This window comes from Eschrichtius robustus, chromosome 5 (genome assembly GCF_028021215.1).
Source record: "Eschrichtius robustus isolate mEscRob2 chromosome 5, mEscRob2.pri, whole genome shotgun sequence".
In the NCBI taxonomy this organism is placed as follows: Eukaryota; Metazoa; Chordata; class Mammalia; order Artiodactyla; family Eschrichtiidae; genus Eschrichtius; species Eschrichtius robustus.
Window position 1 is genome coordinate 140,578,386 of NC_090828.1, and position 14,835 is coordinate 140,593,220.

The 14,835-nt window shown below is 41.2% G+C and overlaps 1 protein-coding gene across 7 annotated transcripts in view; it reads right to left on the reverse strand.

The window, feature by feature from the left end:
- Positions 1 to 3,322, reverse strand: part of HERC2 (HECT and RLD domain containing E3 ubiquitin protein ligase 2) — a 218,099-nt gene extending 214,777 nt beyond the window's left edge. For all 7 annotated transcript variants that reach the window (XM_068545354.1, XM_068545356.1, XM_068545353.1 and 4 more), the window contains exons 1-2: positions 3,158 to 3,322; positions 2,679 to 2,781 (exon numbers count right to left, since the gene is read on the reverse strand). In XM_068545354.1, the coding sequence (XP_068401455.1) occupies positions 2,679 to 2,750 (72 nt within the window). In that variant the 5' untranslated portion in view covers positions 2,751 to 2,781; positions 3,158 to 3,322. The remainder of the gene's footprint in view (positions 1 to 2,678; positions 2,782 to 3,157) is intronic.
- Between the last annotated feature and the right edge of the window lie 11,513 nt (positions 3,323 to 14,835).

Sequence of the window (14,835 nt, forward strand, 5' to 3'; positions counted from 1 at the left end):
GGCCTGAGGGATCTAAATATCTCTGATCAAGAAAGTCTAGGATTAGTGTCTATATTCTCTATAATAGACACATATTAAAACTTTTCACAATCTCCAAAAATTTTTCCTTTCTAAAGTCATTGAAAACTTCACAGGCATTTCAAATAAAAATAGCCACAGAAAAATAGATTAGCTAACTCTTACAGCTAAGAAACATGTTTCTACCCCACATATTATTCATTACCCAGGTGTCAATCCTGCTCCCAATACAAAAGCCTACTTAAGGAAGGGGACCCTTCCCACTCCAGGTGGGAGAGACATCCCCAACAAGATAAGTGTAAAACCTGTCAGCATAAGGCCGGCATCCACAATATGTGTTTTCAGGAAAGATTCCAAAGAGTAAACCATGTCTAAGTTATTCCTTAGGGTAAAACAACAGCATTCATTCCTCACATTTAATAAGCAATGCTGGAGAAATTGTATAAAACCAAGGTCAGCAATCATTTTTTCACACTATTTTCATTTATCTCACAGCTTCAATACCCATACTACATTTTTCCTCTATCCAAAACCTAGGTCTCTTCACTTATTCCTAGGAGTTTGGAAGACTTCTGAATAGTACTCAAATGTCTAAGAAGGGCCAAGCACTGTATATTACTCTAAATAAACCAAAGGTAAAATGGTAATCGCTCTAAGGCATAAGTGGTGTTTCTTTTTATGTATATCTGCCCGACTCACTGTAGGCACTCAACTCAGCATTAAACCGGTTTTAGATCAAGATGCTAAAACTCATATTTAGCAATTATTCAATTATAATTACTAAGGGAAAAAAAACTTCATTAGGTAAAGTTCTTCAAAAAGTTTTGTAAATATGTAAATACTAATACAAAAACAATTCTTGGGACTTCCCTGGTGGTCCAGTGGGTAAGACTCTGCGCTCCCAATGCAGGGGGCCAGGGTTCAATCCCTGGTCAGGGAACTAGATCCCACATGCATGCCACAACTAAGAAGTCCACATGTCTGAACTAAAGATCCCGAGTGCGGCAACTAAGACCCAGCGCAGCCAAAATAAATAAAATAAGTAAATTTTCTTTTCAATTTTTTTTAAATAAATAAAAACAATTCTTAAAATCAGTTTCCCTGAATCTCAAGATTTTGTAAATAAGAAATTATTCATCTCTCACTTCCCCCACCCCTGCTTAAAAAAGAAAAAAAAAAAAAAAAAAAAAAAAGGTCAAAGGAAGGGCTTCCCTGGTGGCGCAGTGGTTGAGAATCTGCCTGCCAATGCAGGGGACACCGGTTCCAGCCCTGTTCTGGGAAGATCCCACATGTCGCGGAGCAACTAGGCCCATGAGCCACAACTACTGAGCCTGCGCATCTGGAGCCTGTGCTCCGCCTCTCACAGCTACTGAGCCTGCGTGTCTGGAGCCTGTGCTCCGCAACAAGAGAGGCCGCGATAGCGAAGAGGCCCGCGCACCGAGATGAAGAGTGGCCCCCACTTGCCGCAACTAGAGGAAGCCCTCGCACAGAAACGAAGACCCAACACAGACAAAAATAAATATAAAATAAATAAATAAATAAATGAGCCTTCCCTAAAAAAATTTTTTTTAAAAAGTCAAAGGAAAACAGAAAGTAATTGCTAAATAAAAGGTAATGTTTAATTTTTTTTAAAAAAAGTCACTACTATGCCAATTCTTAACCCAATTCTTCTTGTTTTTCTTATCTAACATTACACCATTAATAACAATCCCATCACCCACAACATAGTTCTTAACACTTGGCTCTGAAACCAACTAGGACTCAACACTTAAAAAAAAAATTTAAGAAGGGCAATAATGCTTCACTTCAAGTATCTAAGATCAACTGCTTACAGAATACATGACTTGCGTCATGCAGTATGTAAGACTGTATTTGAACAAGGTTAAGATTACTTGAGAAATACTTAAAATGGTTAACCTCAGGGAAGAGGGAAAAAACACATATACACTACAAAATATTTCAGCCATTTCTTTCTGAGGGCAACAGGGAGTTACAAACACAGTTTTTCCATTTGCAAACAAAACTAACTTGGGATAAAGAAAAGACTACAGAAACATCATCGTTATTTATTTGGCAATTTCTGAACAAGCATGCAATTACCTTAAAACAAAATATTAGAGAGTCTAAGGCTAACATTTTGTTTCCACATGTTCTTGACGTGAAAATCCAAGTACTCCTCTTAATAAGACCGGTGAGAATACAAAACAAGCAGCTCAACTGAACCCTTGTCGCTCCAGAAACACAAACACAGAATCCCATAAAAATAAGTGAGTTTCTGCAGGACATAATAAATGACTGTATGTCACTTCTCCCCCACATAATTAACTGAACATCTCAAAAAGTATCACTAAACAGTCACCAAGATATGGCTAAGAATGATACAGACCTCTTAAAAAATAATAACAAAAAATTTTTGCATAACTATCTCATTTCTTGCACTTATAAATAACTGTAATTAAAATGTAGCCACACACACTATAGAAAGAGCAATAAAAATTGACACAATAAAAGGTACATTTAAAGTTATAGAAAACAAACCTGCTTCTCTCATATGGCAAGATCTGATCTGCATGCCCTTACATACCCTAAAGAAAGGGTTCACCAGAAATTTAACTATGTAGGCAGGAAAACACCAGGAAAAAGGAATGTCAAAACCCCACCTGTATATCTGTTTTCAACCATTTGGAGTCAAGTCGAGCCTGAGCAGCCAAACAGAAAGAATCAGACGGCATCTTTCCCCCGATTTCCTCCCAGTCGTCAAACCTGCAAGTAAAACAGAAACGCTGAAGACCTAAACCTTTTCAGAATTTTACAAAGACCCTACCGCAAGGTTTAATGCGGCAAAAAGAGAGAACAGGAAGGAGGGAGAGGAGAAGCTCTGGAGGAGGGGAGTGAGAGGAGGAGCGAGGGAAAGAGAAAGATGGGGCGAGAAAGGAAAAAGCCTACTTCCAGTCCAGGTAAGAGTCACACACGGGATTCGCCCGGGTCTGTACCACGTCGGCGAGACCTTGAGAATGCACGGTTACAAGACCAAATCACAATGTCATCCCCTTCCCTTAAATCCAAAAGGTAAACACACAGACTGCAAGAAGCCCACATCTCAACGACAAATGACACCAGCACGCATCCTCCGCTTTACCTCAGGCCAGAACTGGTGCGTGAAATAAATTAATCAAAATTCACGTCTGCAGAAAAATCCAAAACAATAATCACTTGGAAATGAAAAGACAGCCCGAGACGCGCGCCGCGGGCGGTCCGCGCAGGCCCCGGTCCGGCGGCTGCGCCAACGCCCGCCGTGCCCCGGTTTGGCCCGGCCCCGGCCCGCACCGCCCCAGCGGCCGGCCGCCCTCGCCGCCCCCCCCCCGAGGACGAAGACCGGACGGCAGAGGCCCGGCTGCCTGGCTCCGGCGCGTGCGAACACAGCCCCAAAGGCCACGAGCTCCGCCGGCACTCCCAATCCCGGGGCCTGCAATCCCGGCGCCTCCGGAGGCCGGAGGGGCGGGCCGACGCGGGGATACGGCCCCCGCGGCCCAGCCAATCGCATCGAGGCGTCTCCGCTGGCCCAGCCAATGGGGAAGAGGAGCATCCCCGCCTCTTCTGCCGACTCTCCAAGTTTCCTTCAATCCTGCTCCTCTTCCTCCTTGAGCTCACCCCCTTGCGGTCAAGGCCAACCGAAGACGCCGAGAGGCGGGATTTCCGCCGCACGCACGCACGCACACGCTCCTGAACCGGACTTCTCCCCGCGCTCTCGGAAAGCCAGCCGGTGCGGAGACAGCGTGGTGCTGCAGGGTGGTTCGGACGCTAGGGCTGAAGGTGAGGCGGGGTGGGGTCTGAAAGAGCCTCTTCCTGCCTGTCCCACTGAATGCAACTAAAACCTTGCGCAGAATACATGGAGCAGCTGGTAGCAGGGGGATCAAAGAAGGAAATGAGAGCTTTTAGTTCCACTGAACCAGTAGCCAGAAAACAATGCTTAAGAAATTTAAAACAAAGTCATACAAAGTAGGTTCTCTGATCATAATAGAATTAACTACAAATCATTAAGAGATACAGGACAATCTCCAAACACTTGGAAGTTAAACAATATATTTCTAGATAGTCCATGGGTCAAAGAAGAAATCTCAAAGGAAAAGAACTATTTTGAATTGAACAAAATTAAAATGCAACATCAAAATTTGTGGGACTCAACTAAAATACTGATTAAAGTGAAATTTATGACACTAACTGCTTATCTTAGAAAATGAGAAAGAACCCAAATCAACAATCTAAGCTTACATGTTTTTATTGTTTTCCCATTCTTTATTTTCCTGATTTCTAGACTTAACTATTTTTTTTAATATTTTTGGAGTATAGTTGATTTATTGATCAATACAATGTTGTGTTAGTTTCAGGTGTACAGCAAAGTGAATCAGTTATACATATACAGATATCCACTCTTTTTTTAGATTCTTTTCCCATATAGACCATTACAGAGTATTGAGTAGAGTTCCCTGTGCTAAGCTTACATTTTAAGAAACTAGGAAAAGAAGAGCAGCACACACCCAAAACAAGAAGAGGGAGGAAACAACAGAGGAGCAGAAATAAATGAAATTGAAAACAGAAAAACTATAGAGAAAAATCAATGAAACTAAAATAAAAGCCAATCATTTGAAAAGATTATAAGCTATGATGAGACCTCCAAAAAGAGGGAAAACACACAAGTTACCAATATCTGGAATGCAAGAAAATTTATCACTAAAGACCTCAAAAGGACAGTAAGGGAATACAGGTTTCCCCAACTATCCAAAAGAGAATTCCTATGCAACCTTTCGGAATGGAAATGTTGTAAAACAAAGAAAGGACACATCTTGCTAAGGGATGCACGAAGTAAATTGCGATAAAGCTCAGATACTCACAGACACAATTCAAAGCTATGGTGGCTTGATGATGAGATGCTGAGTGTAGTTCCCAGGGAAGGAGCTTGGTGGTGCCACTTGCTGCTTGGGGTGCAGGTACCTCTATAACAGCTCACAACATGGACATATATACACTACTAAATGTAAAATAGATAGCTAGTGGGAAGCAGTCGCATAGCACAGGGAGATCAGCTCAGTGCTTTGTGACCACCTAGAGGGGTGGGATAGGGAGGGTGGGAGGGAGGGAGACGCAAGAGGGAAGAGATATGGGAACATATGTATATGTATAACTGATTCACTTTGTTATAAAGCAGAAACTAACACACCATTGTAAAGCAATTATACTCCAATAAAGATGTTAAAAAAAAAAAAAAGCAAATGCTGAATGCTATTTTCACTTTTTGCCTTTTTTCATAAAAGGGAAAATTCTCTTTGGGATTTCTTTTGGTTAGCAAAAACAGGTAGTAATGCAGGTCTTTTCATAGAAGCAACATGGCATAAAGCAAACTTTTGAAAAGCAGGGGGTACCTGTCCTAGAAACAATTCTATACATACAGATTTGACAATTTATATGAAATGGGCTAATTCCATGAAAGTCATGCACTACCAAACTCACTCAAAAAGAAATAGATAACCTGAACAGGGCTATACCTATTAAAGAAATTAAATTCACAGTTAAAAACCTTCCAAAAAAGAAATCTCCAGGCCCAGATTGTTTCATTGGTGGATTCTGGTTCTACCAAATATTTAATAAAGAAGTAACACAAATTCTATACAAACTCTTCCAGAAAATTGAAGAGGAGTGAACATTTTCATTCTATAAGCCCAGCATTACCCTGCTAACAAAACCAGAAAAAGACATTACAAGGAAACTTAAGACCAATATTCCCTACAAACATAGATGCAAAAAATTTTAGCCAACTTTTTGCAAATAGATTCCATCACCATATAGAAAGAATAATACATCATAACCAAGTGGAGTTTATCCCAAGAATTCAAGATTGATTTAACATTCAAAGCATCTCAATAGATACCAAAAAATGCTTTTGAGAAGATCCAACATCTCATTATAAACACTTTCAGCAAACTAGAAAGGGAGGAGAACTCCTCAACCTGATAATGGACACTTATGAAAACCTACATGCAAGCCAAAACAGTCTAGCAAAATAACAAGTTTGGAGGACTCACACTTCCCGATACAAAAACTTACTACAAAACTATAGTAAACAAAACAGTGTGATACTTCCAAAAGGATAAACATATAGATCAATGGAATAGAATACAGAACCCAGAATAAACATTCACATATCTGGTCAATTGATTTCTGACAAGACCATTCAATAGTGAAAGGACAGCCTTTTCAATAAATGGTTCTGGGAAAACTGGATATCCACATGCAAAAGAATGAAGTTGGACCCTTACCTTACACCATATATAAAAATTAACTCAAAATTGATCAAACCTAAAAGTAAGAACTAAAAGTGTAAAACTCTTAGAAGAACACATGGGGGGAATCTTCAGCTTCATGACATTGGATTTAGCAATGATTTCTTAAATATGACATCAAAAGCACAGGCAACAACAACAACAAATAAATTTAAAGCTTTGTTTATCCCTAATCTTATTTAGGTTCCTACTTCTCATCTATTTCCCCCACCTCTACCCCTCTACCTCTACCCCTAAACCCTGTGGAACTTACAGACTATCTTCAGCAACATCTTCAATTGATTTTTTAATATTCTCATCATGTTACTGTTCTAATGAAAATCTTGTTGTTCCCTGTGGAAAACAGTCACTTTTTATTCTCCCACATCTGTACATCTTAGGTCATGAAGATGCCCTAAGGCATGAAGATGCAATATCATTCCCTGCCACTTTTAAACCATTTTTCCTCCTGCTTCACTTAAGAAAACAAAACAAAAGAAGACGAAAAGCCAAACTTCTTTGAAACACTGCTATTTGACTATACCACCCTCTGCTCCTGATTCCAATAATCCATACTCCTTTTCATCACTTCTCATGTTCACTGAAGAACACGAGTCACCACCCAGTTCCCTAACTCTCAGTTCCTCAGGGCCTCACTTTTAACCATCTTACTTCCTGCTCCACCTGAGCCACTGACCACCATGATCAGTTCCATTCACCAAATCACCTTGAAGATCACAATTGTGAGCCTCTGACTCTTTGATCACTTGCCCATAATCTCTAATCACTTGTTCCTCTCTCCCTCTGTTGTACTTGCCTGGCAAACCTCAACACTGGGTTAGTCCATTCCACTCACTGGGAATGTGGCTGAACTCCTGAGGTACACACTTGAGTATCTACTCAATATTTTTTCCATTCCCCTGGTGCTGCACAGCTCTCTGGTGATCAGGATACAACAGGCCTGAGAATGAAAAACCAGCCAGCTGTGGAGCAGCAGAGTGGAGGGATGGAAGGAGACCCTGGAAGGTGTACATGCACCACTCACCCAATCTTGAGCCCACTCACCCTAAGACTTACTAAGGGTAGAAAAAATTAACAACCAGATGTTATTGCAGCCAGAAACACCCTAACTGATAAAACTTCTCACCATGAAAATTACCATCATAATTTCTTTCTGTAGCTTCTTTCTTGCCTCTGTTACTGTGGATAAATCTTCCCGTATCTAATAGACACGGGACAATTCCGTGTAGTAGACAATCCCCCTGCTAGGGTTCTGGATCCACCCCCTCACCTATCAATGACTCCACTCAGGTATTAGTCGTTGCCTCACTTCCCCTCCATCTGTCTCTCTCTGCTGCATCTGGTCTATCAGATTATAAATATGCCAAGGATCTTAGCTTTAAAGACCCTCCTTTGAGCTCCACATATCCCTTCAGAAGCTACCTCATTTCTCTCTTTTTTTCATAGCAAATTTTTTTTTCAAGTGGTCTCTACTTTCTACCTTTACTTCTCCATCGCACTCTCCTTTGAACCACACCAGTCAGGCTTTGTTCCCACCACTTCACCAGAACACTCTAGGAGAGGTTACCAATGACGTTCACTTGGCCAAATCTCATGTCAGTCATCGGTCCTCACCACGTGTGAGCTCCCAGTAGTAAGTTCACAGTTGTTCGCATCTTCATTATTGAAACCTTTTCTTCACATTTTCCCAGGTTTCTTCCTACATGACTGGAAATTCTTCATCAGTCTCCTCATTTTCCTGACCTTTCTTTATTGGAATGACCCAACCTTATTCCTCGGCTCTCTTCTTCTTTTTTTAAATTTTATTTTACTTTTTTTTATTTTTTGGCCTCACCATGGGGCATGCAGGATCTTTAGTTCCCCGACCAGGGAGCAAACTTGTGCACCCTGCAGTGGAAGCACAGAGTCCTAACCACTGGACCACCAGGGAAGTCCCTCTACTCTCTTCTTTACCAGCAGTTACTCCCTGGGTGATGTCATCTAATCCTGTGGCTTTCAATGTGCTAATAACTCCCCGGTTTGACATCTTTCATTAAATCTAAGATGTGTTGAGGCCATTATTTTCTTAATCTCACTAAAAGGTGTCAGAGAAGATGTCATAACTGAGTCACAACTTCCACTTGTCTGACAGCCATTGATAACAGGATGCATCCTGATTTTAGAGATATTAATACATGGAAAATGTGTACCTCAGAATTGAAGGAATACGATGTATAAATCTCCAGTTCTAAATTTCACAGTTCTACATCCAATGACCCATTTGGAAGAACAATATGTATCTCAAATTTAACATGTTCAAAAGTGAATGTAGGGTCTCAACTCTTCACCCCCTACTCTTCTCAGTAAACAGACTACCTTTCACCCAGGTGCTCAGGCCAAAATTTGTTGCAATAAAAATAGAAGTCAAGGGGGTTTTTTCCCCTCTCCTGAGAACAAGGAAAATAAAGGGAACAGTGAACAGGCTAGAGAAGAAACATAACCTGGCCTGAAAGAGTTAATCACTCCTAGTTTTATTTTAACTGTCACTAATCTGTAGTGTCTGTAACTAGATTTGTACTTCACAAAGCTAACCTCACTCCCTGACACTATGTAAATTACATTCTGCACCTATCACCCCTGACTCTGTGTGAGTTACATCCTGTACCTGTCACTCCCTAACCTTTTTACATCCTGGCGCGTGTACATCCTGGGCTATGCCCCCTTGTAACAAATCCCTGCCCTGTAGCTTTTGCGTTTCATAAAGAAGGTCGCCGGCCCATAAACCAGAGACAAACGAACCCAATTACCAGGCTGCCGGACCCCAATTACTGCGCTGCCTGACGCCAGCTATGACTGATTTGAAGTAATGCAAGGGAAAAAAAAAAAATGCAAAACCTTCACTATATACCCGGGACTGCAAGCCCTGCGTATAAAATCTTCTCCAATTCCCAGAGGAGGAGGGCACAGTTCTTGAGGTGCTAGCCTGCTGTGTCTTCCCTTTGCCTGGCAAAGAAAATAAAAAACCTCTCTATTTCTTATCCTCCAAATCTCTGTCTCCGTATTTCTATTCGGCATCGGTGCACAGGGAGCCAAAACTTGTTGGCAACAAACCTTTGGAATCATCCATAACTCCTCTCATGTCCAACATCCACTCCCAGAATAAATCCCATTGGCTCTATCTTGAATTACATCACTTCCCATCACCTCCACAATAATGTGATCCAAAACGCCTACGTCTCTCACCTGGACCTACACAAGAGCTTCCTAACTGCTCCCCCTGCTTCCATTTTTGTGCCCCTATCATCCGTTCTCCACCCAGCAACCATATGATGCTTTTCAAATATGCTTCCGATTACCTCTCCTTGACCAAAACCCTCTAATGGCTTCTCATCATACTTCTAATAAAATCTAAGGTCACTATCATGCCTACAGACCATACCTGATTTACTCCTGACTCCTTTGTCCTTTCTTCCTTCCACTTTCTTCTTCACCCACTTCACTCCAAGCACAGAGGTCTTCTTGCTGCTTCTTCAACATGCCAAACATGTTTCTGTCCTAGGGCCTTTGCACTTGTTGTTCTCTCTACTTGGAAAGATCTTTCCTCAGAAATCTGGCTTTCATCTGTTTATACATGGCTCAAAGACCCCCACCATCTGTCTGACCCACACCCCAACTTCCAATGTCCAAGAGAGGATACCTCCTTGATTATTCCCAGGCCATGGAGGGGGTCCCTCTCTCTTGAGGCAGGGGTCCACCCTTGGGTCAATCATCAGAGTCAAGAGGAGAGTCATGTGATACAAAACACCTACTTAGACCCAGTCCTTCAGTAGAAGCTATAGGTTCGATGTATTTTCAAATAAGATGCATGAGTTGGGTAGGCACTTGTAAATGTCTATTACAATTTCTTCACCTCTCTGATTGGTCAGGTTTGCAATGATTAAGAGGGAGGGCAGTCAGACTGCTTGTGTCAAATCTTGTTTCTGCCACTTACTAGCTATGTGACTTTTGGCGAGTTATTTTGTCTCACTTTAAAATGAGGATAATAAAAGTATTCACCTCATAGAGTTGCTTTGAGGATTGAGATAATTGATGCAATGTGCCTAGAACAGTACCTAGTAAGGTCTTAATTTATGTTAGCCACCATCATCATCACCATCACCATCATCATCATTCCCCTTGGCCTCACTCTAGCTCCAGTTAGTTATTCAGAGATGAAGGAGACCCCAAACTCCAAAACTTATCCCCAAGGAAAAGACAAAGAAGAAAAAGAAAAGATACTTTTATCCCACCAAAATATTCCTCCATGTGCTGTAGAGTCAGAGAGGCCTGAATTCTGAGTTAGCTACCTTCTATGTGACCTTGTGGAAATTGTTTAACCTCAGTTTCTTTATCTATGGTATGGGGGTGTTACTGCCTACCTCTTGGAATGTTCAGCCAGTCAGAGACAATGTATGTGAGGTGTCAGGCAATCTGTAACTACTCAATAACCAGCAGTAGCACCAGAAAGAGTTCCTCTTCCTTTCCAGGCATATGGAAGGTTGTATTTCCCCTTGAAGTGAGGTAGTGTCATGTCAGCGGGTCATGGGTAGAAGAGGCGTGCATCACTTCTGGGCTGGAACATTAAGTTGCTGATGTGAGACCCTCTAGCATTCTCTTCTTCTGCATGACAATTGTAGGAGCAGGTGCTGAATTTAAGCAGTCATCAACCTGAGTCCCTAAGTGATTGTGAGAGCAGTGGCCCCACTGTCAACCCATATTTGACATGTAGCTTGACCAAGAAACAAACTTTTGTGGGTTTTTTTTTTTAGTTACTGGGATTCAAGAGTTATTTCTGAAACATATCTTCACCTATTCTGATGATATACTTTTCAGAAGAAGCCAGATAATAAGTGTAGAAGGAATGACATAATTAGGGAAGCATTGTTTCCAAATCCTAATAACACTGACTCAGGGAACTCACACTAAAACCATTGGGTAAATGATTGATGGGGAATTGGGCATTCCTACAGCAACACTACCCAAATGGCTTTCTAGTCACAGGGGAAAACCTTAATTGTCCTGACTGACGTCATCCTAATCCAGTGGCCACTGTTAGTAACACTTATGAAAGGTCAACTAGATATTTTGAGTCTTCTGATGCAATATGAAATACACAATATTACCCATGATACATTCTAGTTGTTTTTAATGTCTCCATTAAATCTATCAAGTCTTTAGGCTCTTATAACTTTTAATTTTATTTATTTATTTTTATTTATTTATTTGGCTCTGCTGGGTCTTAGTTGTTGTGTCATGCGGGCTTTTAGTTGCGGCATGCAGGATCTAGTTCCCTGACCAGGGATTGAACCTGGGCTGCCTGCATTGGGAGCGTGGAATCTTAACCACTGGACCACAAGAGAAGTCCCATAGCCTCTTATAACTTTTGAGTTATAAGAAACGTAGGAATTAGAGGAACAAGCTGAAATCATCACAAGAGAATAATTTGACCTAGTCTCATCAGCAAGTCAGTGGTGTAAAGAAAGGGTCTGAATTGGATAAAAAGAGAATTAAGAGATACTTAAGTGATTTAAGAGATCAAATATAAATGCAGAGTCCTGGACTGGATACTTTTGACAATCTCCATTTAAAAATCATTTGGAGATATAGAACAGATAGCTAGTGGGAAGCAGCTGCATCGCACAGGGAGATCAGCTCAGTGCTTTGTGACCACTTAGAGGGGTGGGATAGGGAGGGTGAGAGGAAGATGCAAGAGGGAGGGGATATGGGTATATATGTATATGTATAGCTGATTCACTTTGTTATACAGCAGAAACTAACACAACATTGTAAAGCAATTATACTCCAATAAAGATGTTAAAAAAAAAATGATTATATGTATATGTGTAACTGAACCACTTTGCTGTACACCTGAAACTAACACAACATTGTAAATCGACTATACTCCAATAAAATTAAAATTAAAAAAATAAAATAAAAGTCATTTGGAGGACAATAGGAGAAATCTGAATAAGATCTGGGCTTTAAATTATGTGAATATATACTGATATTGGAAAAGTATATATCATTAATGGGGAGAAAACAAGTTGAAAAACAGAATGTATAGGATGAAAACATTTTAGCAAAAGAGTGTGTGTATGTGTGTGTGTATGCATTGAAAAAGGTCTGGAAATGTGCATTCTAAGGGGTAAACAGTGATAAAATTTGGACAGTGGGAAAGAATGTTATTATTTTCTTAGTTATGCTTACCTACATTTTCGAATTTTCTAAACATATAAAGATTAAATTGTACTCTAAAAATAAATAAATAGGACTTCACTACAAAAAAAGAGAGTGTAAAAATTTCTTTTAGTTAACTGGCAAAATTTTAGTTCTGGAAATATGATAGAATAGTTTGCTGAGAAAAAAAAAAAACCTGCAACTTAAAAACACCTAGACATATTGGAAATGGTATTACAGTCTAAATATAACCAAGTTTAAAAACTTCAAGAATATCTCTACGGTCAAATGCAAATAGAAACTGAGAGCTAAATCAATGATAGAGTGAGAAAGCCTTTGTGACATGAAAGTAGTTGCCCATACTTGGAACCTAGACACCTGGGATCCCAAATCTGAGAGACAACACTTGGAGTGGGACCAACAGGTAGGGGAGATGAGGCTGTTCACCCTGGGCAAGTTACCCATATTCAGAACTTAAACTCCTGGGATCTACCAAGGAGAAGAAACATAAGCTTGTTGCCCAGAGTAGGGGCTCATTCCCGGAGCTTAGAGACATGGGGTATAACAAGTAGAGGAGACAGGGCCTTGACAAACTGGGAGGAGGTAACTCTACTTGGAACCTAGACATGTAGGACCCTCATAATCTGAACCTGGAGAACTGGATTCAAACAGGCAGCAGAGACAGCTTTGGTGACCTAGTAATGGTAACCCATACTGGGAACGAGAACCTGAGATCCAACCAGGATAGGACACATGGCTTTTGTGCCTGGCTGTAGAAGATCATACTCAGAACCTGGAGACCTGGTATCCAACAAGTAGAGAAACAAGGCCTTAGTTCCCCATGCATAGAGATATTGGATCCCACAAGCAGAAGAGACAAGGTCTTAATGCCTTTAAGCTAGGCGCCCATATTTAGAATCTCTGCTCATGAGAACAAACAAGCCATGGAGACAAGGCTTTGGAGCCCTAAGAGTAGTAGTCAACATCCAGAATTTATACTAGGAATCCAAAAGGCAAAGGGGCCTGTGACTCAGTGCCAGAATACTTTCCCATAATCAGAACCTGAGATCCACAGCAAGAAACTAACACATTGTAAAGCAACTACACTCCAATAAAAATTAAAAAAAAAAAAAAAAGAGAGAGAACCTGAGATCCAACAAGCAGAGAAGGAACAGTGCCCTAGGTGTACTTGCCAGCTCCCAGATTCTAGAGACTTGGGAATGCACAAAGCAGAATATATGAGACCTTCTTGCCTGGGGCAGATTTGCCACCATTGGCAACACACGGTCCTGGAACCCAACAAGCAGAGGACACAAGGCCTTGCCCTGGGAGTAGTTGTTCACTCTCTGAACTTGGAGGCCTAGATTCCTTCAAGCTGGGGAGCCAGGGTCTTTGCACCTGAGGAATGGTTGCTTATGCTGAGATCATAGACATCTGAAGTCAGCTAAGGAGAAGGGACAGAGAGCATGGGTGCCCCCGGTGTTGTTGCCCATTCTAGGATCTTAGCGACTGGAATCCAACAAGCAGAGGAGCCGGTGCCTCTGTGCCTGGGGATTATTTGCCCATACTCAGAACTTAAAGACATGAGATCCAACAAGCAGACGAAAATAGACATGGTGACCTAGGAGCATGTAACAATTTTTGGACTCTAAAGATCTGGGATCCAAAAAAGCAGAATATATGAGACTTTTTTGCCCAGATAGACGTTGTCCCAACTCCAACAGGTGGAGGACACAAGACTTTTCTGCCCTGAGGGTAGTTGCCTGTACTCAGATGAGCGATCTGGGGTGCAATAAGCAAAGAATACACTGCTTTGGTGACCTGGGAGTAGTTCCTAGAAAACTGGGAATTATCAAGCAGGGAGACAAGGTCCTGGGCCTTAGAAGGTATACATACTCTAGACTTAGAGGCCTGGAAAACAAAGAGCAAAGGAGGCAAACTCTTAGTATTGTAGGGGTAGCTCCCTACAACCTGAACTTTGATAACAGGATTCCAACAAGCAGAGGAGATGTGGTCTTGGTGACCCTAAGGTTAGGTGCCCATACTCAGAACACAGAGATCTGGAATCTATCCAGCAAAAGAGATGAGGTGCTGATACCCTGAGTGTAGTTGCCATACTTAGAATGTAGTTACCTGTGGATTGACATGTATACACTGTTGTGTATAAAATGGATGACTAATAAGAACCTGCTGTATAAAAAAATAAATAAAATAAAATTCAAAAAAAAAAATGTAGTTACCTGGGATTGCAATAAGGTGAGGAGACAAGACGTCGTATTCTCAC